Source organism: Myotis daubentonii, chromosome 8, assembly GCF_963259705.1.
Source record: "Myotis daubentonii chromosome 8, mMyoDau2.1, whole genome shotgun sequence".
NCBI classification, from domain to species: Eukaryota; Metazoa; Chordata; class Mammalia; order Chiroptera; family Vespertilionidae; genus Myotis; species Myotis daubentonii.
Window position 1 is genome coordinate 68246767 of NC_081847.1, and position 26070 is coordinate 68272836.

At 53.5% G+C, this 26070-nt stretch overlaps 1 protein-coding gene across 3 annotated transcripts in view; it reads left to right on the forward strand.

The window, feature by feature from the left end:
- Positions 1-26070, forward strand: part of PREX1 (phosphatidylinositol-3,4,5-trisphosphate dependent Rac exchange factor 1) — a 176963-nt gene that overhangs the window by 133740 nt on the left and 17153 nt on the right. For 2 of the 3 annotated variants that reach the window (XM_059706826.1, XM_059706824.1), the window contains exons 12-26: positions 279-382; positions 570-619; positions 1277-1352; positions 7375-7447; positions 10979-11121; positions 12962-13054; positions 13979-14127; positions 15831-15916; positions 16855-16991; positions 17695-17827; positions 20102-20289; positions 20559-20720; positions 21367-21577; positions 22020-22296; positions 24740-24946. In XM_059706826.1, the coding sequence (XP_059562809.1) occupies positions 279-382; positions 570-619; positions 1277-1352; positions 7375-7447; positions 10979-11121; positions 12962-13054; positions 13979-14127; positions 15831-15916; positions 16855-16991; positions 17695-17827; positions 20102-20289; positions 20559-20720; positions 21367-21577; positions 22020-22296; positions 24740-24946 (2089 nt within the window). The remainder of the gene's footprint in view (positions 1-278; positions 383-569; positions 620-1276; positions 1353-7374; positions 7448-10978; positions 11122-12961; positions 13055-13978; positions 14128-15830; positions 15917-16854; positions 16992-17694; positions 17828-20101; positions 20290-20558; positions 20721-21366; positions 21578-22019; positions 22297-24739; positions 24947-26070) is intronic. The other variant, XM_059706825.1, reaches the window with a different exon arrangement.

A 26070-nucleotide genomic window follows, 5' to 3' on the forward strand; every position in this document is an offset into this window, starting at 1 on the left:
TGTGGCCTCAGACCCAGCACACATGGTCCCCACCCAAGCTTTGGTGATCTAGCTCCAAGGAGATGCTGGGCCCGTTGCAACCCAACACAGGCTGGCTCGGGGATTTCTGGGCATCTCATGACCCAAAGTGCAGGTCCCAGCAAGGCCCTGCACATAGCATGGGCAGGAGGCTCGGTGAAATCTTGCTTGGCATGGAGCCTGGCCAAGTGGAGGGTGATGATGGTGGGCTTGAGGCCGAGGGGGCCTGCTCTGTTTCACTGCCCCCTGGCTCCCTCTAGTCTCTGACAAGCACCAGTTCAAGAACGAGCAGGTGATGTACCGCTTCCGCTATGACGATGGCACGTACAAGGCCCGGAGTGAGCTGGAGGACATCATGTCCAAGGTAGGGACCCTGTCACCCTGACTCATCGTCCTGAACCCCTCAGTCACTGCAGAGCAGGCCTATGTCCCACTGGCCTCTCCTCCCCCTCCTTCTTTCCCCCCCACACCTGTTCTTTGTGGGGAGCCACCTCTCCCAGCAGCCTGGATTTGGAGCCCCTGATCCCAGACTCCCCCTTTTTTTCTTTCAGGGTGTGAGGCTTTACTGCCGTCTTCACAGCCTCTATACCCCTGTTATCAAGTAAGTTACTCTCTCCAAACTTCAGTTTCACCTTCACTGATAACTTCACTGAGCCCCAGTCTTCTCCATCAGTTGGGGCTAATAATGACACCTCCCTGTAGGTTTGTTACTAGGGCTAAATGAGTGTTTTGGGAAACAGTGCAGCATGGTGGTGAGTTTACCTTTAAAGACAGGAATGTTCACAACAAAACAGAAATGGAAAGAATGAATGAGTTTTCCTCATCACTCAGAGGACACCAGCTTTCTATAGTCACGGGGCTGTTGACCTTGGGGCTGGGTAATTCTTTATTTGAGAGCCGTTCCGGGCATCCCTGGTTCCTATGGGCTAGGTGCCAGTAACCCCCCCGCCTCTCGCCAGGTCATAATGGCCAAAAGTGTCTCCAGACACAGCCAGGTGTTTCTTGGGGGGCAAAGTCGCCCCTGGAGAGAGAAGGCTCAGAGCCGTCTGCTCCTGCCCCCTCACGCAGTCGGTGAGAAGGGGGTCTTGCACTGAGAGTGAGGTGTGGGATCCGGGCCCAGTGCTGTCCCCAGCCCCTCCCTCTGCCCCCAGGCCCAGAGAGCCTGGCACCCTTGGGTCCAGAGCACTAGGGCAGGAAAACGGCGTCTGCTCCCGCCTCTGTCCCCTCATGTGCTCAGGATGCGCTCCCTCCTCCACAGAGACCGCGATTACCACCTGAAGACGTACAAGTCGGTGCTGCCCGGGAGCAAGCTGGTGGACTGGCTGCTGGCTCAGGTGAGGACCGTGACCACCGTCGCACTCTGCCCGGGACTGAGAGGCTAACGGGATGTAGTCCTTCGAGGGCTTTTTATTTTTTAATTTTTTTTCACGTGTGGTAGGATACACGTAACACTTTCCTCCTACCCGTTCAGGGGTTTTCGGTGCATTCACACTGCCTTGCAGCCCTCCCCAGCAGCCCTCTCCAGAGCTCTTTTCATCTTGCAGAACCGAAACTCTGAACCCATTGAACACTCACCCCCATCCCTCCCTCCCCAGCCCCTGGCAACCACCCTTGTACTTTCTCTCTATGAATTTGACTGCTCTCGGCACCCTGTCTGCTAGTATGTGGAGTCATACAGCAGTTGTCTTTCTGTGTCTGGCTTATTTCACTCAGCGTAATGTCTCAAGGTTCATCCATTCTGCTGCTGCATGGGCCAGCATTTGCTTTCTCTTTAAGACTGAATAACATTCCATGGTACAGACAGACCACATTTTATTTATCAATTCTTCAGTGAGTGGACACTTGGGCTGCTGCCACCTTAAGGCTTTCAGGTTTAAAACGGGGACCGTCCTGGGCAAATTGGGCCAGGTTGGTCTCATCCTGGCACCGCTCTGGAGCCTCCCATGTGGAACTTGCCAAGTTACTGCCTTCACATGCGTTCCCAGGGGGCAGGGGCTGGGCGAGGCTTGGCAAGTCTGTGTGTCAATTTTGCGGCAACTTCCCAAAGGTGTTTGTTCCACGGACACTCCTGTCTGTCCGTCTCTTGTTCTTTATGGCTCCCGTTCACAGGGCACTTCCTCTGCACCAGGCACTGCCTGGGCTCTGAGTGTGCTCTCACTGAGTCCTCCAACCCATTTACAGCTGGGAGAGCGACGGCCCAGAGAGGCCATGTGCCTGGTCTGGGGCACACAGCCTCGGAGCTGCAAAGCTACGGGGACTCGGACAGGCCTGTCTCACCCACTTGTGCTTCAGTTCTGCAAACTTTTCAGGGAGCCTGCAAGAACGTTCATTCGTAATCTGTAAAAAAGAACGCATTGGCTCCAAAGATGAGGAGATGACGGCAAAATCAAAGTGGATAAATGTTTAAATATTTCCAGTTTTATGTCAACCTTCATTTAGCATTCATGAAAACCCCCTTCCATTCAGAAACACTGTGCTGGCTGGATTTTCTCATGTCACACAAATTCCTGATGGCTGCCTAAAAATCACAGCAAATCTGTAAAGTAATGGTTTCCTTGGCGTCAAATACCTTCAGAAGCAAGTTTAGAAGATTCCTTTAAAATATGGTACAAGCCACAAAAACATATTTAATGTAGGATGTGGGTGCATTTTAATCTGTTTGCGCGGATGTAGGACCCAAGGTCTGGAATTGTCTGGATTTAAAGTCAGATTTGCACATTTGGGAACCAGAGAACATCTAACCATTGTGCTCCACCATCATTGGGATCCCATGAAGCCAGCCCAGAGCATGTTTTACTTACAGCCAGCCTGACCTGGCTTCAAGTCCCACCTCTGCCACTTCCTAGCTGAATGATCTTGGACAAGCTACTAGCTTCTCTGTGCCTCAGTTTCCACACCTGTAAAATGAAGCTAAAAAACCTGTACCTTCTCCGTTAGGTTATTCTGAGGATTCCATGAGTGGATCATTTAAAGTGCTTCGAAGGGCCCCTGGCTCCGGAGTTCACTGTCTTCACCTCTCTGGTTGGTGGTTTTGGGCTGTGCTACCTGCGCTCCAGGGCACCCCAGACTGCGGTCATCAACTGGAGGGCCGGGGCCAGTGGGCTGGGGCGGGACAGAGCTGGGACAGGCGGGAGCCAGGGGTGGGAGGGCACAAATCTGCCAGCTCCTGTGCTGGCTCAGCAGAAATGTGCCTGCGTGCCTTCCTCACTGACCCCCGCCGTCAGGCAGATGGCGTGTGCTGACCGTGGCAGGATTTTCAGTACAGGGGGCCCGGGGCCAGGGGGGGAGCAGACAAAGGGCCAGGCTGGCGGCTCGAGGCAGCGGCTGAGGAAACCGGGTAACCAGGGGCAGGACAGGAGCCTTGGCTGCAGCCCTGGGTAGCTAACCTCTTGGAGCCTCGGTTTCCCTACCTGTAGCGTCGTGTTTGAGGGAGGGTCCAGCTCTGAAAGGATCCCATTTTCACAGTGTAACCTCAATTCTGCATTTACCAAACGGGGTTAATAAGAGTGATTGCTTCCGGGTTACCATCAAGACCAAGTGAGCCCGTGGCCCAATGGTTGAGCATCGCCCTATGAACCAGGAGGTCACAGTTCGATTCCCGGTCAGGGCGCATGCCTGGGTTGTGGGCTGGGTCCCCAGTAGGGGCTGTGCAGGAGGCAGCTGATCAATGATTCTCATCATGGATGTTTCTATCCCTCTCTCTGTTCCTCTCTCTGAAATCATAAAGACATTTTAAGAGTGAGATGGTGCCGTGCCCGGCCTGTGGTAGGTGGTGAGAGGCATGCTTGGGCATTGTGATGTGTTTCAGAATTCATGGGCAAAGGGGCCCTCTGTAAGTTCCCCCACGGCGTTCCCTCTCCAACCCTGCTTTGCCCCTGCTCCCTCCATTCTGAGCTATTTCTCCCTGCTGAGAAGTAACTGAGCACGAATCGCTAACATTTATCAAGTGCTCGCCACACGCCAGGCATTGGGCCAAGAGTCTCACGTGCAACATGTCCTTTAGTCCTCACCAGGCTCTGAGTGGACACGGTGATTGCTCCCAGTTTAGAGACACGGAAACCAAGGCAGATAGAGGTGACTTCAGGGTCCGTGTCCAAGCTGGGTTTTCCATTCTTTCATCCAGTTCATTCCTCAGACATTTTTCGTGGCCCACCAATTGCTCGATACTGCGCCTCAGGGCGGGGCTGTGGGGTGACCGTGGCAGGCGCTCATGCTGCTCACGGGAGCTGACATTCTAGTGGGAGACAGACCTTAAACCAAATTTGTGTATTAGGAGATTGTGCAGTGCCTGGCATGTGGTAGGCAGTGAGAGGAGCCCAGGGGCAGGGAGCATTGGGCTGATCCCCCCGAGAGCGGTGCCCTGAAGGGACGAGTGACTTTCAGGCTGTGACAAGCGCAGCACAGCTGTGACTAAGGGGATGAGAGAGCAGCACTGGATGAGTATTTGTCCAGGGGATGTGGTGGATGGGGTGGGGGACTACTTTCGGGGACTGAGGGAAAGGCCTACTCCCAGGAGGTGACATAGGTACTGAGACCTGAAAAGCCAGGGCAGGGCATTCCAGGGGGAGGAAAGAGCGAGTGCAGAGGCCTGAGGTGGGGTCCCGTGAAGTGTGTGGGAGGAGCAGCAAGGAGGCCAGTGTGGCTGGAGCTTCCAGCTTTGGGGGTGAGGGGGCAAGCCGGGGAGAGGATGGGGACGTGTTGTGGTGTGTGTGCCTGTTCCTTCCTCCGGGGAGGGAAATGGGGACTTGTGGTTTCCCCACGGCTGATGGGACATGGGGTGGGGGCTTAGTTTTCAGGTGATGGATGCATCTGGGATCAATGGATTTCCCTCTTAACCTGAGAATCCCACAGCCGTTCCAACTTAGGAGCCTCCCTGTGGGTCACTCCAGGAGCCTTCGGGGAGCAGGGGAGCAGGGATGGGCTGGGAGCCCAGACTGCGTGCCTCAGAAAGCCAGGTGGGCTCCAGACGGCTGCCCAGGCCCCCAGGCTGCAGAGCTGGGCCCCGGCTGTGTCTCCCTGGCTGGCCCCTCACGGTTGGGGGGTGGCTGCTCCGGATTCCGCCCCTCTCATGGATGGCGGCCTCCCTCCCGTAGCGGGACTCTGAGCTTGCCAGCCCTGCAGCCACGGGCCCGAGGTCCCACAGGAGAGATCCGTCTTCTGTAGGCAGCTGGGTCAGCCAAGGCGGCAACATACCGAGGCCAGCGTTCCCCCAGGCCCTCTGCTCTGTGTCTGAGCCCCAGTCCTGGCAGACGGGGCTCTGCAGCTCTGGCCTCACTTCTCCTGTAGCCGGGAACTTCCCTCCCTGGCCCCTCGATGCTCAGGGAGGCTGGGACAGTCCAGGCCTCTGGCGTGTCTGCGTCTGGCCAGTGCCTCTCGGAACTTTTCGCTTGGGAGTTGTTTATTTTATTTTTTTTGGTTTTTGTTCATCCTTTTTTAAAAAAATTAAATGTATTGGTGTGACAGTGATTAATACGATCATATAGGTTTCAGGAGTGGGTTTCTATGTGACAAGATGTGTATATTGCACCGTGTGCTCACCACCCAACGTCAGATCTTCTCCAGTCACCATGTGTTAGGACCCCCCACCCTGGGAGTTGTTTAAATGAGAGGTTGTCTGAACATAGTTGAAGCTCACTGACTTGGCTGCAAGCTCCTGCATGACCTGGCCCCTGTGGACAACACCTTCAGTTAGTCAGCACGTACTTATTGAGCACCTACTGTGTGCCAGGCCCTTGGGATGCGGCCGGGAACACAGGCCTGCTCGCTCACCCTCTCTCTGCCAGCCGCCCCAAGCTTCATCCCACTGCTAGACCTTTCTCGTTGTTTCCTCTGCCTGTCAGCTCTCCCCGCACCCGCAGGTCCCCTCCCCGCTCCTCATGCACACACACAACTCACACACTTTGCCTGAACACGCGGAGATTATTTGGGTTGCCAGAAGCAGATTCTGGCTAACTTCAGGAATGAAAACAGGGGAGGTGGTGTGTTGGAAGGTTATGGAGCACCCGCAGAGTCAGGCGAGACCCAGGAGCCTTAGAAAGAACTGGCATCGGGGAACTCCCATCTTCTCGGGCGCGGAGCTGAGGGGCACCGTCTGCAGGACACTGCTCTCCGGGAGAATCAGCCCCACTTGTCCCTGAGCCTGGGGTTCCTCCGCTCAGTCATGTTCCTGGGGCACGGAGCATCGCACGGCCTTCCGTGGATCATGTGCCTCAACCTGGCCCGGGGGGCGGTGGCAACCCTTGAGGGACTGTCCCACCGAGATGACATTCTACATGGGAGAGTTGTCCCCCAAAGGTGAGCCCAGCACACTGGCCACACCTGGTCATTCTTCAGTGTTGGGTTGAAAGTCACTTTCTCGGAGAAGCCCTGAGATGAGCCAGGTCCCCCTATTAAACTGTACCAGGGACAGAAAACCCAGTTACGCAGTGGCCTGAGCAGAAACTCATGCCACCCAATAGTCAGGCCACATATCAAGAGCCTTCCGTCTTCCACTCCGTCATCCTCAGCAGGTCTGCACCTTGGTCAGGAGATCGCCCCACAAGCCCTTGCGTCACTTCCTCGTGTGACTCTACCCCAGGCAGGGAGGGGCGGGCTGCTCTTCCCTTTAATCAGGGAGGAGGGGGTTATCCAGAATCGCCTGTAGGTTTCCCCAGATGTCTCATTGGCTAGAGCTAGGTCAGTTAGGAATTGAACAGAGATCCAGCTACAGAGTCTGAAAGAAATTAGGGGTTTATTTTCCTGTATTATGAGAGAAAACCAGAGGTTGGTAGTTCAGAGCTGCTAGGGTAGCCTCATGATATCTTTGAAGACCACACTCCTACTGTGTTGTGCTTAGTGTGTTTCTATCCTCAAGGGGTAGGATGACTGCAGAAGCTCCAGCCATCACATCTTTGTTCCAGGCAGAAGAGAAAGGAAGGGCCAGGGACAAGGGGGTTTTGCCAGAGTTCCCTACCACTGATTTCTGTTTATATCTCACTGACCACCTTTAACTGCAAGGGAAGCTGGCATTGCGTTTGTCTGGATCGATTCGTTGCTGTCCACCGCAGTGAGGGTTTCAGCCCTGCAGGCTTTGGAAAGGGTTGTTTCTAGGCGGCCAACAGTGTCTGCTACTTAAAACCTCCATTTCTCTTTTGTGGTGTTTATCACACACCACTCGGTGTGTTTATTGCAAATACAATAAAATAAGACTCTTGTTTGGGGTTTATTAATAACAATCACACACGTTTTGCGGGGTACCTCAGTCAATAAACAGACACAATTCCCTGTCCAAGCTAGGGGTAGGGGGGCTTTTCTCCAGCCTCACACAGCCCCTCGGGTGCCAGTCCACCTAACCTCCCCCCCCTTGTTCTATTCCAGGGCGATTGCCAGACGCGGGAGGAAGCAGTGGCGCTTGGCGTGGGCCTGTGTAACAACGGCTTCATGCACCACGGTAATCACCCCTTCCCCTCCGCCCAGCCTCCGTCTGTCCTGCTGCATTTCACAGGGAGGGGAAACTGAGGCTGGAGAGAGCATGGCTGGGACCCAGGTGGTGGCACGGAGGGATGGGACTCTGGAAGGCCTGGCCGTTCCTCCTCCTGGCTTCCGCTTTGTGCTGTTACTCAGAGGTCAGCAAACTCTATGCAAAGGGCCAGACAGTAAATAGTTCAGGCGTTTCAGGCCACACGGCCTCTGTCACAGCTCAGCTCTGCCATTGCAGCTGAAAGAAGCTACAGGCGATGTGTAAACAAATGGGCGCAGCTGGCTGCCAGGGAAACTTCGCTGTGGCCACAGTTTTCTTGGTCATGAGATGCATAGCCTTTGCCTCTTTATCTGTGAGTTTCCCAGCTTTCTTTGGTTGATTTGTTGGAGTTTTTTTTACATAGTCTAGATCAGCGGTTCTCAACCTGTGGGTCGCGACCCCTTTGGCGGTCGAACGACCCTTTCACAGGGGTCGCCTAAGACCATCCTGCATATCAGATATTTACATTACGATTCATAACAGTAGCAACATTACAGTTATGAAGTAGCAACGAAAATAATCTTATGGTTGGGTCACAACATGAGGAACTTATTTAAGGGCCAGAAGGTTGAGAACCACTGGTCTGGATAGTTATTCCTTGTTGGCTTTTAGACAGGGCAATGCTTTTTGGAGTACAGTGCACCCGAACCCCTTTCCACCCTAGGACAGATATTCTGAATTTCCTGTCCCTTCTGCAGGGTGAGAGGTATGCCACTCACAGGAGAGGTCACCTGGTCCCTCGCCTGCTTTGTAGCCTGTGGCCCTGCTTTTAGGCCGGGCTCAGCTGACTCCCAATAAGCCCATGTCCCTTTCGGGCCTCAGTTTCCCCATCTTTCTGCTGGAGGCCTTGCTGTCCCCTCCCCTCTGAGCTCAGCAGGCCCATGGCTCTGGGCTCACTCCCCAGTTGCCTGTTTCCCCAGCTGCGAGGGCAGGTTGGGCCCAGTCTGGGCAGCCTCAGCCATTCCCGTTCATTGGCCCCGACTCACCAAAGTCCCTCATTCCCAGAAGCTGCTCTCTTCCCCATGGGGCCCTCCGACAGCTCCGTCCCTCCTGCCAATCAGCTGGGCCGAACCTCTCATTTGTGGGTGAGAGTAATTAGGGGTCCACCCCAGCTGCTATTCTGGGAAGGCTGCTGGCTGAGGACATTCGTGTGTGTGGGGGGGGGGGGGAGGGGGGAGGGGGAGGGGGAAAGAGTGACTCCCAGGCAGTACCAATACTCTCAAGGCCCCTCAGGGAGAGAAATTGCAGGGTGCGGCCCCTGCCCCCCTGTCCCCTGCCACGAACTCAAAAACAGGCTAAAATAGGAAAGGGCCGAATCCTAGGTTTGTGGCTGCTGCAAAATGCAGGTTGGGGTGCAGAGCGGAGGGTGAGGTGGGGCCTGCGTGGCGCCTCGAGGCCTCTGACCTGAGCTCACGGGACCCTGAGATGTCCTCAGGGAGGGAGCCGAGAGTCTGGTGGTCCAGCTCTCTCACTTCAGGCACGTACGGGGAAACTGAGGCTCACCACTGAATCCTCACAGCCACGTCGGGAAGGCGGTGCTGTTACTACCCCCATAGAAGAGGAAACCCAGGCTCAGAGAGGCTAAAGGGACATGAAGTTGGGAAGGGGCGGAGCAGGGATTTGAACCTGGATCTGGGCCCATCTCACAAGGTAGGCCAGCCGCCTCAGCTGAAAGAAGGCAGTGGTGATACCTCACCTTGCTGAGCTCCTGGACTCGGAGTCCAGCCGTGTCCCAAACATTTCAGCAGAGACACAACGTCATGCCGCTTCTTCCCACATGTTTACTGTGGGGGAAAGCCAGCCAGCCCCCTGGGGCCTGGCTCCCGAGCTCTGGGGAGAGCAGTAATTTGTGTGTCTGCTCTCTCGAGAGGTAAGAGGGGTGGCCTGAGAAAGAAGCTCACAAACAGCTAGACGTCCCGGGAGAGGGAGGAGGAGGAAGGGCAGGCCGCCTGCTGCTTCTCTTTCGTTACCACACCGGCAGGCAGCCTCTGTCTTCAGGGATGGCGGGGACTTGGCGAGGCAAAGGCCAGCGGGGTTTCCTTCTCTCGGGCCCCTGACACCCTGCAGCAGCCTTTCCCAACCTGAGCTCTGATGTGCCTCCTTCATGTAATTTGTCCCTGCCTCCCTCTAGCAGGCCAGGCTGGGCAGCATGGTGAAAGGAGGAGCTCTGGGACCTTGGTCAGTTTATTTAGCTTCTCCGGCCTCAGTCTCCCCATCTGTCGAAGGGGTGCAGCAAACCCTTCCTTGCCTGAGGAGTAAGTGAATCTGAGCCGCCATCCATGGTGAGCCTGCAACTAGTAGGTGCTTCGTTAAGTTGTAATTCACAGGGACCAGGTCACATACTGGTGGTTACTGGTTATTTTTATTCATTTTCCTGGCTTGTTTTAAAACAGAGGTCAGAAGCTTTTTCCTGTGAAGGCCCAGCTAGTAAAAGCGTTAGGCTTTGTGGGCCATGCAGACTCCTGCAATGATTCACCTCGGTCACTGTGGCACAAAAGCAGCCCCAGACAATACGTGGATAAAGGGCTGTGGCTGGGTTCCAAGAAAACTTCATCTGTGGAAGGAGGCAGTGGGCTGGATCTGGCCCGCAGGGCCTGAGGTGGTCAGCCCCGGTCTGAAGAGTCCCCCTGTGGCCTCTTTCTGGTCATTATTGAAGTGGAGCTCCTGTTCACATGTGTGATGCCCATTTGGGTTTACCCCTCTGTTAGTCGCCCATTCATATCCTTTGCCCTTTATCTATGAGGTTCCCAGCCTTCTCCGGTTGATTTGTTGGAGCTTCTTGTATATTCTAGATAGTTATCCCTTGTTGGTTTTAGACATTACGGTGCTTTTTGTATCCGCTGTCTGCCTGTGACCTTCTTGTTGAAAGGAAGTTATAGTGCCTTTTGGAGGGTTTGAACCTGAACCCCCTTTCCACCCTAGGACAAAGATATCCCCCTGCATTTTGTGTGGTGAGTTTTAGTTTTCCTGTTCATGTTTAGGTCTTTAATCCATCAGGAGTTATTGTGGTCTAAGTGTGAGTAGGGATCCAATTTTATTTCCATCCCCCACAAAATGGGTTCCCTGCACCATCTGGAATTCTCCACGTGGTCATTCATCATCCGTCACATACTAAGTTCCCGTAAACACACGGTCCTCTTATGTGATTTCTGTTCTCTTCCATGGGTTCTTCATCTGTGTCTGCGGTAGTTCCACGCTGTCTTGGTTACTCTGGCTTTGCAGTATGTCTTTATAGCAGGCGGGGGCAAGTTCAGATTTTTCAAGAGACAACAGAAAGCCAGACTTTTATGTGAAAGATCCTAATATGTTAGTGTTGGCACATGATTCCATTGAATAAAACACGGTGCTGGCCAAACCAAATGTGTCCAGGGGCTGGTTCCGGCCCGTGGCTGCCAGTTGGCACGTGGCCGAAACCTTCCCACGTGAGCCTGACCACGTGCTTGTGTGTCTGTGCGTTTGCAGTGCTGGAGAAGAGTGAGTTCAAGGATGAGTCGCAGTACTTCCGCTTCCACGCAGATGAGGAGATGGAGGGGATCAGCAGCAAGAACAAACAGCTTCGCAACGACTTCAAGCTGGTGGAGAACATTCTGGCCAAGCGCCTGCTGGTAGGAGCAGAGCTGAGCTGCTGTGTCTTCCTTCCCAGACCCACCTGATATGGCTTCAGATGTGGCTGGAAGACCTTCAGATGCGGGCTCTGCTTGGAGCACCCAAGAGAATGGGTGATTCTAGGTGGCGGCTGGCAACGCTGCCAAGAGGCCAGGTCACTTCACTGGCCGAGACTACCTTCCTCACAAAAGAGATCGGGCTGTCTAGCTTTTCCTTTCCATCTCCCCTTGTCCACCCTGCATCCCAGCCTCGCATTTGCAGAGAGAATGGCCTCCTGAGATGACTCACCCTGCAGACCAAAGCCTTAGTTTTCCGGGCTGGCACCACGTCCATCCCGTTGCTGTCAATGTCCTTGCAGTTGAGGTAGAACATTTATGTGCAAACCCTAAGATGTTAGTGTTGGCAGCCTGTTCAGATAGTTTGCCTGCCAAGCCCACCAGGTCCTGTTCCTCTGCTTACTGTGAGCAGCAGCCTTCATCTCAATGCCTGGACCCTGTGTCTCTTGAGCAATCAAGAGACAGCTCAGAGAGGTTAGGTCTCTTGCCGCAGCTGGAGTTGGGGCCAAATTCTGAATACTATGAAGACAGCTCCATTGACCTCTCTCCTGCAGTACTTCTCGGGTTGCTTTTCCTTGCGCTTCCTGTTTCTCCTCCTGTAAAGCCCTCCCATGCTCCCCGTCACACTTAGATAAAACCCAGTCTCTTACGGCCTACGAGACTCTTCCTGCCGCTCCAGCTTCCTCTCCTGTTCTCTCCCTTTCCTCGCTCCACCCCAGCCACTCTCATCTGCTTTTTATCCTCCAGTACCTTGGACCTGACTCAGGGCCTTTGCACATGCTGTGCCCTCTTCCTGGATCACTGTCCTCGTTCTTTATATAAAAGTTCTGTTCCTCACTTCATTTAGTCTTGGCTCACATATCACCTTTTCTGCCCATGTCACACCATGTTCTGTCCTTTTAAGTGCTTTATTTTAATTCAAACTTCATATTCTGTATCTGTTTCTCCTCCCCCACTAGATAGCTGCATGAGGGCAGGAACTGTCTGTCTTGTTCAATACCGTTTCCAGCGCCCAGTGAAATACCTGACCCATATAATAGGCAGCAGCTCAGCAGATAATGGTTGAACGTATAAATGTGTTTCCCTGTGGCCCCCACCCCAAACCCCAAAGCCTCCCAAGCTGCCTGCCAGGTTCTTGGTGGCTGGACACCTTTAGATCTAGTTTGTTCATTAGGCCAGTACATTTTTTTAAAAAAATATGTTTTTATTGATTTTAGAGAGGGGAAGGGAGAGGGAGAGAGAGAGAGAGAAGCATCACTGATGAGAGAGAATTATTGATCAGCTGCCTCCTACACGCCCCTCACTGGGGATCAAGCCTGCAACCCGGACATGTGCTCTGATTATGAATTGAACCGTGACCTCCTGGTCCATAGGTCGATGCTCAATCACTGAGCCACACCGGCCGGGCTAGACCAGTGCATTTTTATTGAGCACCTACAGCATGCCAGCAGGTGGGAGACAGTGGTGCATGACTGAGAGACTGTCCTTAGGTTGGGAGGAGAAAGAGGAGACAGGTGATGAAAAGTAAACACGAAATCAGCACTAGATTGAGGTAGGAGCTAGGTGGTGTGTCTTCACAGATAGGTATAGAGCACCTACTGTGTGTCCTGGGTGCTGTTTATTCTGTTCCGTTGTACTCCTCACTCCATACCCCTCCCCCATGTAGATCTGGGGCCTGAGGAGCCAGTAGGGTCACAGTCGTTTGGGGCCAAGGCAGGGCTGGCTCCAGGCCTCCCTCCCAACTCCACTGCCTCACCGGGTCTCTCCTACTTCGGGCCCACAGATCCTGCCCCAGGAGGAAGACTATGGCTTCGACATCGAGGAGAAGAACAAGGCCGTGGTGGTGAAGTCGGTCCAGAGGGGCTCTCTGGCCGAGGTGAGGCCTCTCGGAGGGGCTGTGGGGGTCAGAGAGTGAGGCGTCTCTCTACACATTCCTTGAGGCAGGCAACAAATCCTGGAATGCCCCCCCCTCACTCGCTCATTGTCCATGTGGGGAAACTGAGTTCAGGGCCATCTTATCGACCTTCTCCTGGAGCCCGGACAGCCCCTCTGCTCAGGGCTGTCCTCTCTGTGTGTGTGCGACTGGCTCCCTCTGCTGGCCCGGTGGGGAGGTGCAAGGAAGAGGATCTGAATCAGCTGTGATGAGGGAAACACTAACCCTCCGTGGCCTGAACAAGACAAGTTTCTTGCTGTCATGGACACAAGGTCTGCAGGAGGAAGGAGAGCGAGTCTGTGGCAGGCCAAGGCTGCCGCCCCAGGTCCGCTCCGCGGCCCCCTGGGGTGTGCGGCTGGGTAGGGAGAGGCACCTGTCATGCCCAGGTGTCTGCTTGTGTCCGTGTAGTGATTAGGAATCAGTGTAGCCACCTGCTCGCCCCACAGTGGCTGGAGCCATAGGACTTTGCTTTTCTAATGATGTAAGCGGTTAGAAGGAGGAGGAGGTGGTGGTGGTGAGTCTTGGTTCAGGGCCAGCCTCTCTTTGACTTGGCTAGCCAAGCCCTCCTGGTCACAAGGCGGCTGCCCCAGTTCGATGCCTCCTGTCCTCCCACGGCAGGGTGGGAAGCAGGGGCAGGCCACAGCAGTTCCTCCTCGAGGGAAAACGTCTTTTCTGTTAGTGCCTCCAGCCGGCTTCCCTTCATAGCTCCGTGGCCAGAACCAGCCTCACCAGCCTGCCGAGGGGAGGGACTGCTTACCACACAGGGCGCGTTGCCCTGGGGTCACTCTGGTCATGCTGAGTCCCTGGGGCTGGGGCCGTGAGGAGGACAGGCGACTAGCAACCTGGTGTGCTTGTCCCCCCGCCAAGATGGCTGGCCTGCAGGTGGGGAGGAAGATCTATTCCATCAACGAGGACCTGGTGTTCCTGCGGCCCTTCGCAGAGGTGGAGTCCATCCTCAACCAGTCTTTCTGCTCCCGCCGCCCCGTGCGCCTCCTGGTGGCCACCAAGGCCAAAGAGTGAGTGTCCCCAGGGGCCAGGTGTCCACCGACCTTCCTCTCAGGTCGAGGAGTTGCCTGAGTGCTGGGGATGGTGGGGGCCGAGCCTTCCTGGATCCCCGTGGGTGGGGCTCATTCTGCAGGTACATGACACGAGGCTGCTGCCTTCAGTCGTTCAGCAGGTGCTGATCGTGCGCCCGCTGTGTCTAGTGGTGCTTCAGGCTCTAGGGATCCAGCCACGTCTGGATGGGTACATTTCTCCCCCTCATAGACCTCAGTCTGGTTGGAGGGTAGAGCAGGAGACAGACGGACACAAACAGTGGAGAAGTAAGAGGCATACGGGACCAGCTGGTAGCAAGTGTGGGCTGATGCATAACACTGGGAAAGAAGATGGGCGGTGTGGAGGGATGGTGGTCGGGGTGCCACTGAGCACTGAGGTGCAGGCCTGACGGAGGTGAGGAGGGAGTCAGGGGACTTGCGGGGGAAGAGGGCTCCAGGCAGAGAAAACAGCTGATGCAAAGGCCCGGGAGGAACCTGGCTGGTGTGTTTGAGGAATAGCGAGGAAGCCGATGTGCTGGAGCAGAGCGTGTGAGAGGGAGGGGTGGGTGATGAGGTTGGCCAGACAATGGGGCCAGGCCCTGTATAGGACCTTGTGTCCACAGTAATGACCGTGGAGCCACTGGTGAGGCACGATCTGATGGAGGTTCTGGCAGAGTCCCTCTGGCTGCAGGTGCAGACCAGACGGTGGGGGCAGAGGTGGAAGCAGGGGAGCAGCGAGGAGGCTGCTGGCCCAGCCTGCATGGCAGCAGGGGTGTGGTGAGAAGTGGTTGGATACCAGATATAGGTACAGGGAGAAGCGTTTTCTATTTTAAAAATTGTGCATTTGGTTTCCACTTCTCCCTTCTATTTAAAGCAAATGCTTCCCAGTTTTCTGTTGACAGGCGGGATGGAAAGTTTTAATATGATTATTTCAGTAGAAAGGCAAGGTAATTTAGGGAAAATGATTGATTGGTTGGCTGGAATGTGGAAGTGGCAGAAATCACCCAAGTGGAATGAGCCTGTCTTAAGTCTGACAACATCTGGGGTTTGAGAACAGGCTCCCAAGAGCCTGGCTTTCTCTGGCTGGTGGGGACGGGAGAGGCGATCCTGAAGGCCATGGTGGGGGACATGCGCTTGGGGAAGCAGGCAGCTGCATTGAGGCCCCTGGGTTAATGATGCCCACTGCACAGTCCTGAGCAGGGGCCACCTGCTCGGCTCTGGTGTCCCACCTGCAGATTGGCCAAGACCGGGGCTTTCAAACCGTGTTCTCTAGAGGACACGTGTGGGCTTTTTTCTCGAGTCAGCACCAAGATGTGGGGATCACTTCTCACTCTTCCATCTGTGGTTGTTGAATAAAACTTCACCGGCAGAGGTGTTGTTCTGGCCCCAAGAGGCCTCCTCCCATGAGGAGGGATGGGAAAGGGAGAGGGGGACCCGGGATTTCTGTGTGTGGACTGCAGCTCCAAGGGCAGGCCGTGCTTCAGATGAACTGGAGACCCTGGTGGTGGGGGCGTTGGTTAGGCTAAGCGAGGCTTCTCTGTATATCTGGGAGCTGGAAAGCCTGGCACTGCTATGATTTGGGGCCGGATTTCCCAAAAGTCCTGGAGGCAGGGGCTCCTCGGGGTGGCCCGCTGGGCTGTTGGGAGTGATGCTGCTTTTCCTTATGGCTGCTTCTCCTGCTGCAGGATCGTCAAAGTCCCTGACCATCCGGAGGCTTTGTGCTTCCAGATCCGTGGAGCTGCCCCGCCCTATGTCTATGCTGTCGGGAGAGGTGAGTGGCAGCCTAACAGACAGAGGGGAGCTTTGGGAGACCCATCTGTGTGTGAGATAGGAGTTCAGAGCCCCCCAAACCGTTGCCACCAGGCCCGTGCTCATAGTGCACCATTAGCACTTACTTACTTTGCTTGAGGCCAAGGCTTGCAAATGCAAACACCTATGGGGGTCAGGCAGGTACACATGAGTAACTGAGAGGAAGACAATAGGGAGTGGTGAGGACTATGGCGAGGTGAAAAATACCCTTTTACTCGACAAGAGACCCTATTCCTCAGCTCAAGCTCATGGCCAGGCAGGAACTTACCAAAAGTCACACAGTTGGTTAGTGGCAGAGCCAGGGTTTGAACCCAGGCCCCTGGGGTCCAGGCCTGTGCTTGTCAACCATCACACCGTATGGGCCTGATAGTATTTCATGTACAGACAAAGTTTGGCATTTCATTTGCATTTACAGACCCTTCATATCAACCACACAGAATCCTGGGGTCCACGGCCTATAGTTTGGGAATTGTGGTATACCAGTAGCTGAGAAAACAGGCATTTGGAGTCCTATAGACCTGGGTTTGACCCTGGCTTCTCCTAGCAAAGTGACCTTGAGAGAATTACTTTGCCTCTTTGAGCCTCTGTATTCCTGTCTACAAAATGGGCTGATCCTGGTCCCAGTATCACAGGTTGTTGCAGGATTTTAAAGGAGATGAAGTTTTAGAGTGAAACTAGTTGCTGTTTCTCTGAGCCCCAACTTCTACTTCTGCGAAATGGGGATGCCGGTCCCTGCCCTGCCTACTGGAGTGGGTCAGAGAGTGGCTCCTGGGTGGGAGGGATGGAGGTGGAGTGTTTGGGGGTGGGTGGAGGACAGTGTTCATCTGGATTCTTGCCCTTGCCTGCACTGCTCAGGCCCTCCGCCTGGCATTCAGCCTCAAGCATTCCCGCCTCCCTTAGGGTCAGAGGCCGCGGCCGCAGGGCTCTGTGCTGGCCAGTGTATCTTGAAGGTCAATGGCAACAACGTGATGAACGACGGTGCCCCTGAAGTCCTGGAGCACTTCCAGGCATTCCGAAACCGCCGAGAAGAGGCCCTGGTAAGCCACCCAGCAGCCAAGGGGATCAGGGGAGCCCTGCTCAGTGAGGGGGTGGGGCTGAGGGCCACCTTTCTCTGGAAAAAAGTCTGAAGGCATCATGGTGTTTGGGGTCAGGGAGGGCTGGTGGGACCGAGCTGGGCTTCGGCCCTCTGCCCCCTCTGCCTCCCTGGATTGGAGGAGCTGGGCTGTCATACCTCATGGCCTCGGTTTTCCAGGTGTGAATGGGTGTGATAAGACCCTCTTTTCTTACTACATAGGCACGTTGGGCAAATGGTTATGTGGATGGTGAAAATTGATGTTGTACTTGGGTCAGGGGCTGGGGTTCAGTGGAAGGTGCTATTATTTATTGGATTCTCTGGTAAGTGTTTATTGAGCACCTGCTGTGTGCCTGACACTTTTCTAGGCCCTGGGGCCACAGGAGAGACACGTGTTCTGCACCCATGGATCCGACTTCCATTTTCAAAGGCTCCCCCCTCCCCTGGCACCTGTGTGGCGTATAGACTGTAGAGGGTGAGGGCTGAGGGTGACTGGAGGTCCCTCGGGGAGGTTCCAGAGCGAAGCCTTGGGGGCCTCTCCAAAGGAGGTGTCACCGCAGGCTGAACGCCTGAGCTCTGGAGTGAAGGAACCGTTTGCCCCTTTGCCATCCCTTCCTCCCTGGGCTCCCAGCACCATGGCTGCCCCTCTTGCTCTGCTCCCCTCACAGGGTCTGTACCAGTGGATCTACCACACCCACGAGGATGCTCAGGAGGCCCGAGCCAGCCAGGAGACCCCTGGCGAGGACCCAGGTGGTGAGGGGGCCCGGGAGGAAGACCAGCCCGACTCAGGTAACAGGACAGGTGGGCAGTGAGCTAGAGACTCCAGCGGGGAGCTGGGTCCTCTTCTGTGTCTACACTCCCTTGTGATCCCATCTTGACGCCATCAGCTCTGTGTTCGTTTCCGATGGCTGCTCTGACAAAGCACTGCAGACCTGGTGGCTTGGAACAGCACACATTTACTCTCCTCCAGGCCCGGAGGTCGGAGTCTGAGATGAGGCTCACGGGGCTGGAACCGAGGTGTCAGCAGGGTTGCGTTCTCTTTGCGGCTCTAGGGGAGAACTGATTTACTTGCCCGTTTCAGCTTCTAGAAGCTGCCTGTGTTCCTTGGGTCACGGCCCCCTTCTTTCGTATGCGGAGCCAGCAGTGTGGGCCCGAGCCCTTCTCTCCTTGTCACCTCTCTAACTCTGCCTCTTCCGCTTCCATCTTCCCCATTTAAGAGCCCTTGTGATTACATTGGTCTACCTGACTCATCCAGGTTCATCTCATTGTAAAGCCATCTGCTTAGAGCAGCGGTTCTCAATCTTTGGGTCGCGACCCCTTTGGCGGTCGAACGACCCTTTCACAGGGGTCGCCTAAGACCATCCTGCATATCCGGTATTTACATGACGATTCATAACAGTAGCAACATTACAGTTTTGAAGTAGCAACGAAAATAATTTTATGGTTGGGCCACAACATGAGGAACTGTATTTAAAGGGCCAGAAGGTTGAGAACCACTGGCTTAGAGCCTTAATTCCATCTCCAACTGCAGTTTCCCCTTGCCATGTGAGAGCATATAGTCCAGGGATGAAGATGGGGTTGTCTTTGGGGCCATTATTCTGCCTACTACGACCTCCCACATTTATCTCTCTAGTGCAGTCTCAGCCCTGAACTCCAGACCTGTCTTTCTACCTCCCCCGCTCCCCGATCCAGTATCTAACAGGCATCGCAGACTCCGCATGGCCAAAACAGAAACTCCTGAACTTCCCCTGAGTGTCCCATCTTCATCTTTCAGATTCTTAGGTCCTAGATCTTGGAGTCCCCTCAACTGTTCCCTTTCTTCTGACTCCCTCCACCTTAATTCCAGAAGCGCACTTTGTTGCCTCTGTCTTCCTCATGCACCCAGAGTTATACTACTTCCCACCACCTCCATTGCTGCCTGGTCCAAGCCACCGTCATTTCTCACCAGGACGATTGCAATGGCTGTTCATTATCCTCCCTGTCCCGCCTTACCTCTCCTCCTATGGGCTGTTCTAAAAAAACCAGAATAAAACATTCCAGTGACTCCCATCCTAACTCAGGACAAAGACCAAGTCCTCATCATGGTCTTCAGCCTCACCTCTCATCACTTTCCTGTTTGCCCTCTCTGCTTCATCCACTCCAGCACCAAATGTACTCCTACCCCAGGACCTTTGCACTTGCAGTTCCCTCTGCCTGGAATGCGTTCTTTCTGAGTACTTCTTGCCTCATTCACCTCTCTTCTCAGATGTTACCTCCTCAGAGCGCCCTTCTGTCCCAGAGTCTCCTTATTCTATCCTATCCTATCCTATCCTATCCTATCCTATCCTATTCTTTTTCTTTACTGCATGTATTGGTTAACTATATATCATGTAGTGCCTTCTTTGTTTTTTAGGTATGTCACTCCCTAGCTGTGACATACCTTGTCATGTAGCCTCTCTGGGCCCATGTTGATTGGGACTGTATCTGGGCTACATAACCACAGTAACTCAGGAAACGGAAAAGTCTGAGTAGGGTCATGTAAGCTTCAGATCTGGCTCGATCCAGTGCTTTCTGTAGTCTCCCAAGGAGTCTCTTTCTCTCTAGTTTTCAGCTCTGCTCCCTCTGTGTTGGTTTTCCTTTTACCTGCCATTTTATCCATGCAATGGCTCTGGCAGCTTGGAGTCCAGTTGAAAAGAGAATGTCTCCAGCTCTTTGTAGATCCAGCAAAAGTCCCAGACTTGACTCTCATTGGCCCAGCTTGGGTCACGTGCTCATTCCTGAGCCAGTCACTGTGAATAGAGGAAATCTTCAGCTTGTGCCTTTGGTGAATGATGCAGGTGTGTGTGTGTGTGTGTGGGGGGGGGGGGGGCTCTTCTAAGCCACATAGACCGGGATAGGGCACACGGGTTGATTTCTAGCGGGACAATGTAGGACAAGGTGTGAATAATCGTAGGCTGGCAAAATCCAACAGAGCTGCAGCACAGGCTTCTGTTCCCCATCTGTCTGACGGGAGCTGTCTGTGGTGCAGGGCCAGGGGGCTGGCTGGCTGTGGGGTGGAGCCCCCTCTTCAGGGTTGATTGTCCTTTTGGCTTTCAGCCTTCCCTCTGCTGTCCCTGGGTGCCCAGCTGAGCCTGCATGAGGACAGCCCTGTGGTTAGCCTGAACGTGGACAATGTGCACCTGGAGCACGGCGTGGTGTATGAGTACGTGAGCACAGCGGGCATCAAGTGTCACGTGCTGGAAAAGATCGTGGAGCCCCGTGGCTGCTTCGGCCTCACTGCCAAGGTCTGGTTGGGCACTGCCCTGGGGGTGGAGCAGCCTGATTCCCGTTTCCTCTGAGTTAGCCTGGAGCCCTGAATTCTAGTCTCTGCCCACGACGTGGGATTTAGAAGAGTGGCTTGTCTCTTTAGCCTCAGTTCACGCATCTGCAAAATGGGCCAGTAACAGACCTGACCTCATGGGGGCGTTATGAGGCACACAGGAATCTCTGTAGATAACCTGCTGAAGACCCTCCTTGGCGCGGAGCCTGTGCTCAGGGCTCGATGTTTCTGCAGATCCTCGAGGCCTTTGCTGCCGACGACCGCGTCTTCGTGCAGAACTGTGGGCGGCTCATGGCCCTGAGCAACAGCATCAGGACCATGTCCCATTTCGAGTTCCGTCACATCTGCGACATCAAGCTGGAGAGCATTGGCCAGAGGATTGCCTGCTATCAGGAGGTACCTTTACCCTCAACCTGGGGCATTTCGGTTATAAATGTCAAAACCCACCACAACTTAGCTTAGACAAATAGGAGACGTTAGTGGCTTTTATTACTGAAAAGTCCAGAGGTGAACTTCAGGCATGGTTGTATCCAGGTGCTCAGACTATCATACGAGCATGGCCTCTCTCCTTCTCTTGACTTTATTTTCCCATGTTGGCTCCGCTGTCAGGCAGGCCTTTCTCATGTGGTGACAAAATGGTCCCCAGTAGCTGTACCCTTAGGAACCCCCCGTAGAAAAGGAATCTAGAGCTTCTATTGGCTTGGCTTGGGTCTCGTGCCTAGCTCTGTACCAGTAACTACAAGCATGGGGAGGCAGCCTTACTGTATGGACTGTGGGCTGGGGAGAGATGGTTTTAGCTCACGTGTGCAGCTAAAATGGAGACATGAAGATGGGTAGGTACTCAGAGGACTCAGATTTCTCCAGACTTTCCCTGAAATCTGGATCCAGTGAAAGGCAGTGTCGGGGAATCCACCTGTCCATTGGGGCTATTCATTTTGTCCAATTTGGGATGTCCAGCCTAGACCAGGATAAAGTGGAAACTGTGGGGACACCAGAATTCCCGGAGTCCTGGAGCATGGCCTCATGTCCCCGCCTCTGTCAGTTTGCAGCCCAGCTGAAGGGCAGGATCAGCCCACCCTTCAAGCAAGCACCCCTGGAACCCCGTTCGCCATGTGGCCTGGACTTCTGCCCCACCAACTGCCACATCAACATCATGGAAGTGTCCTACCCCAAGACCACTCCCTCCATTGGCAGGTCCTTCAGCATTCGCTTCGGTCGCAAACCCTCCCTCATTGGCCTTGACCCAGAGCAAGGTAACTGCATGTGTGTTAGAAATTGTGTTTGGATCTCACACCACAGACACTCAAACAGAAACATGTCTGGAGGTCAGCGGTCCAGGGCTGGAATGGTGGCTTCACAGTCATCCAGGATCTAGGCTCCTCTCTTCCTACACCATCATCTCTATGGTGTAGAGGTGGCTTTCATCCTGAAGGATGCCTCACGGTATAGAATGGCTGCTGGAGTACCAATCATCATGTCTGCATTCCAGGCAGGAAAAGATCACAGTAGTTAAAGGCATATTAACACTAAGCCAAAACTTTTGTCTTGAAGTAATCTAGGGGATTAAAATAATATTTAAAAGGGAAAATTCTCATATTTATTGGGAATCTTGGAAATGGATTATATACTTCTAGCCAAGGGGGTTGTGGGCGTCTGGGCACGGTTTCCAAGTGAACTCTCCCTTTATTCATGTAGGCCACCTGAACCCTATGTCCTACACCCAGCACTGCATCACCACCATGGCTGCCCCATCCTGGAAGTGCCTGCCTGCTGTGGATGGGGACCCTCAATGCCAAAGTCCCCGTGACAGCAGCTTTGGGCCAGCCAATGGGGCCCTGGGCCCAGAGGACCGGGGTCTGAGCTTTCTCCTCAAGCAGGAGGACCGTGAGATCCAGGACGCCTATCTGCAGCTCTTTACCAAACTGGATGTGGCCCTGAAGGAGATGAAACAGTATGTTACCCAGATCAACAGGTGAGCCCTCACCCCAAGAAGGAATTGAGTGTGTGTGTGTGTGTGTGTGTGTTAGAGTCAGGATTCTTTGTAGTGGGGGCTGTCCTGTACATCATAGGCAATTTATCAGCATTCCTAGATGCCGGGAGCACCTCTGTTCCCCAGCCGTGACAAATGTTGCTAAATACCCCCTGAGGGGACGGGGGCAAAATCACTCCTGATTGAGAGCCACTGCTCTCATGAAATGATAGGTGTAGGCAGCAATCATTAGCAGAGGCTGAAACTATTTGGGAAAAGGTTTGGGGGACTTTGGAACTTTAACAGAAAGAGAGATGGTGTCCCTTTTGGTGTAATGCAATGGGGCACACACACAGCACCAGCCACAAAGTGTCCTCACCAACAGAAATGGCACTGTTCGCGAATCAAAGAGCTAGGTCTCACTACTCAACTGTAGGACTCGGAGGATAGAGCAGTGGTTCTCAACCTTCCTAATGCCGCGACCCTTTAATACAGTCCCTCATGTTGTGGTGATCCCCAACCGTAAAATTATTTTCGTTGCTACTTCATAACTGTAATTTTGCTACTGTTATGAATCGTAATGTGAACATCTGATACGCAGGATGTATTTTCATTGTTACCAATTGAACATAATTAAAGCATAGTGATTAATCACAAAAACAATGTGTAATTATATATGTGTTTTCCGATGGTCTTAGGCGACCCCTGTGAAAGGGTCGTTCGACCCCCAGGTTGAGAACCGCTGAGATAGAGGATGGTGACATGGCACCCCGGGGACACAAGTGGCCAGATCCAGAGGGAGGGTGATTCTAGATGGAAATAACTGATGGGGGTTGGGGTGGGGAGCAGGTCCAGGGAGGAGGAGGAGGATCTGTTAGAGAAGAGACATACCAACCAAATGCAGTGTCTGGACCTGGCTAGGGTTCTGTTTCTAACACACCATCTGTGAAAAGACCCTTTGCAGACACCCAGGGGTATTTGAATATGGACTGGATACTAGATGGTGTTAAGGAATGACTGATTTGGTAACGGCAGTCTGGTTAGGTTCAAAACAGTGTTTCTCAGCCTTGACATTAAGGGTACCATCTTTGCGGTGTGGTGTGCAGTGTAAGGTAGTTAGCGGCATCCCTGGCCTCTACTCATTGGATGCAGTATTTGCCCCCACCCCACCCCACCCCTGTCCCGCTCCAGTTGTGACAACTAACAAATGTCTCTGGACACTGACCAGTGTCTGCCCCTCAGGAAGTATGTTGAGTTGCTCCATGTTTCCTCTGGGAGGTGCAGAATCACCCTTCGTTGAGAACCATTTCTTTAAAAGAAAGTCCTTATGTGCTAGACACACATAGGGAAGTGTTTATAGGGGAAATTTATGATAGGTTAGCTAGGTTTTAAATACTCCAGAAAAAGAAAGAGCAACGGGAAAGACTGAGGAAACGAAAATGAGCCCTGAGTTGCCATTGTTGAAGCTGGCTATGCGTGCCTGGCATTCTTCATACTGTTCCTTCTACTTTCTTGTATAATGGAAATTGTCTGTGATAAAAGAAAAAATAATGTAGGGGTTTGAGCCAGGAGAGTCTGGGTTTGAATCCTGGCCCTGCTATTTATTAGCTGTGTGACCTTGGACAAGTCTCTTGATTTCTCTGAGCCTCAATTTCCTCATCTGTAAAATGGAGCTGATCATAATACTGACCTCATTGAGTTGTAATAGGATTTCATCAGCCAGGGTTTATTGCTCACATACAAGGTACCAGACACTCGTTTAAGCACTGTACATATTTTAACTCCCTTAATTTTCATGCCAGCCTGGGACATAGATGCTGATATTACTCCATTGTACAGAAGAGGAAACCTCATCTCAGAGAGGTTAAGTAATTTGCTGTAGGTCTCTAAGCTAGCAAGTGGCAGCGTCGAGATTTGAATCTGGGGTCTGTTTTAAAAACCTATGCACTTGACCATTAATGATGCTCTGTGCCACGGGCTGACAAACTATGGCCTGTGGGCCAAATCCAGCCCACCGCCTCGTTGTCTTAAAGTCTCATCGGAACACAACCATGCGCATTCATTCCCATGTTGTCTGTGGTGCTTTCGCATGAATGCAGCGAAGTGGAGTCGTTGTAACTGAGATCGTATGGCCTACAACGCCGAAAAGATGTGCTCTCGGAACCTCTGCAGCAACTTTCCCAGTCGTGGTCTATGCCCTTGAACCTTGTGTAGCTTGGCCATGAAATAAAGAACCGCTGTTTCTCATGCCCCCTACAGGAGGGACGGGATAAGTGCTTCTGCGGAGTTGCTAGTAGGATTCTCAGGGATGGGAACACAGCATTTGATGGCTTCCTCTGTTAGGGTCAGAGGTGAGGCCTGAGATCAGGGCCTTGCCTGGAGCCTCCATGAAGGCCATTAAATCCACCGGCATGTGCCTTTGAGTTCAAAGTCTTTGCTCCCGCAGGCTGCTGTCCACCATCACGGAGCCCACCTCAGGAGGGTCCTGCCATCCGCCCTTGGCTGAGGAGACCTCGTCCTCCCCACTCGTCAACGAAGAGAGCGAGATGGACAGGACCGACCACGGGGGCATCAAGAAAGTGTGTTTCAAGGTGTCTGAGGAGGATCAGGAGGACTCAGGTCATGACACCATGAGCTACCGTGACTCCTACAGGTGGGGGCAGCTGTGGGCGTCATCTGGGGTTTGACATGGGTGGCCAGTGGGACAGTTGAGGCCACTGACCTGTGGGAAAGTCAGAATTAGAGGGACATTTTCCAGGAAGCAGTGGGATGGGGCACTGTTGCTAAGCCATGTGGTTCTGGGGGTTATCTAAGTCCCCAGCGCTAACGTTGCAGGCTCTGCCCCCTTGTGGGCTCTGCCCCCTTGTGGCCACCACCCGTCCATTCTGCTCCGGGGTGCTCTGCGCACGCTGATGGAATGCGCTCAGAGAAGAAGTCGAGATCTGTGGTGTGTCTTAAAACTTACATGGTTTCTGCAACAAGCACTTTATTTTTACTTGATCCCAGAAGGAAGGCAGTTTTTCCCCTCCTAACTCTGTCTGAGAGGGTCTGAGTTGTTGTTGTTTTTTTTTTTTTACTGGTTAAGTTAATTACAACAAGATCAGTGAAGTCCTAATTAGTGGGTTAAATGGACTAAAAATTCAATTTCCTGTAATAAACCATGTGGTGGGTGAGTGGAAGTCCTTACCACAAATAAACAGCGCCGTGGGCTCCAGGGAGCGGTTCTGTAACATTGGATCGCGTGGGGAGAGTAGAACCTTGGAGGGCGCTTCAGTTGTTTTGGGCAAAGTACAGAACGGCTGGAATTTGACATGAATGACCTGCGCCCCAGCCTCCCGGCGTTCGTGTCTGTCAGTCTTCGAGGGGGTCTGACTGGGCCGTGTTTCTGGTGGAGTTCCTGTATAGGCAGATGCTCCCGGAGCCTCGTGTCCACAGCCGAGGTTTCCCCGTCTCTCTGGGTTTCCAGTCTGACATGTTTGGGTCTTCCGATTTTTCCTTTAATTTTCAAAAAGGTGAAGGGAAGAATTTCAGGGTTGTGGTTTTTTTTTAAATATATTTTATTGATTTTTTACAGAGAGGAAGGGAGAGAGATAGAGAGTTAGAAACATTGATGAGAGAGAAACATCGATCAGCTGCCTCCTGCACATCTCCTACTGGGGATATGCCCGCAACCCAGGTACATGCCCTTGACCGGAATCGAACCTGGGACCCTTCAGTCCGCAGGCCAACGCTCTATCCACTGAGCCAAACCGGTTTCGGCAGGGTTGTGGTTTTTGA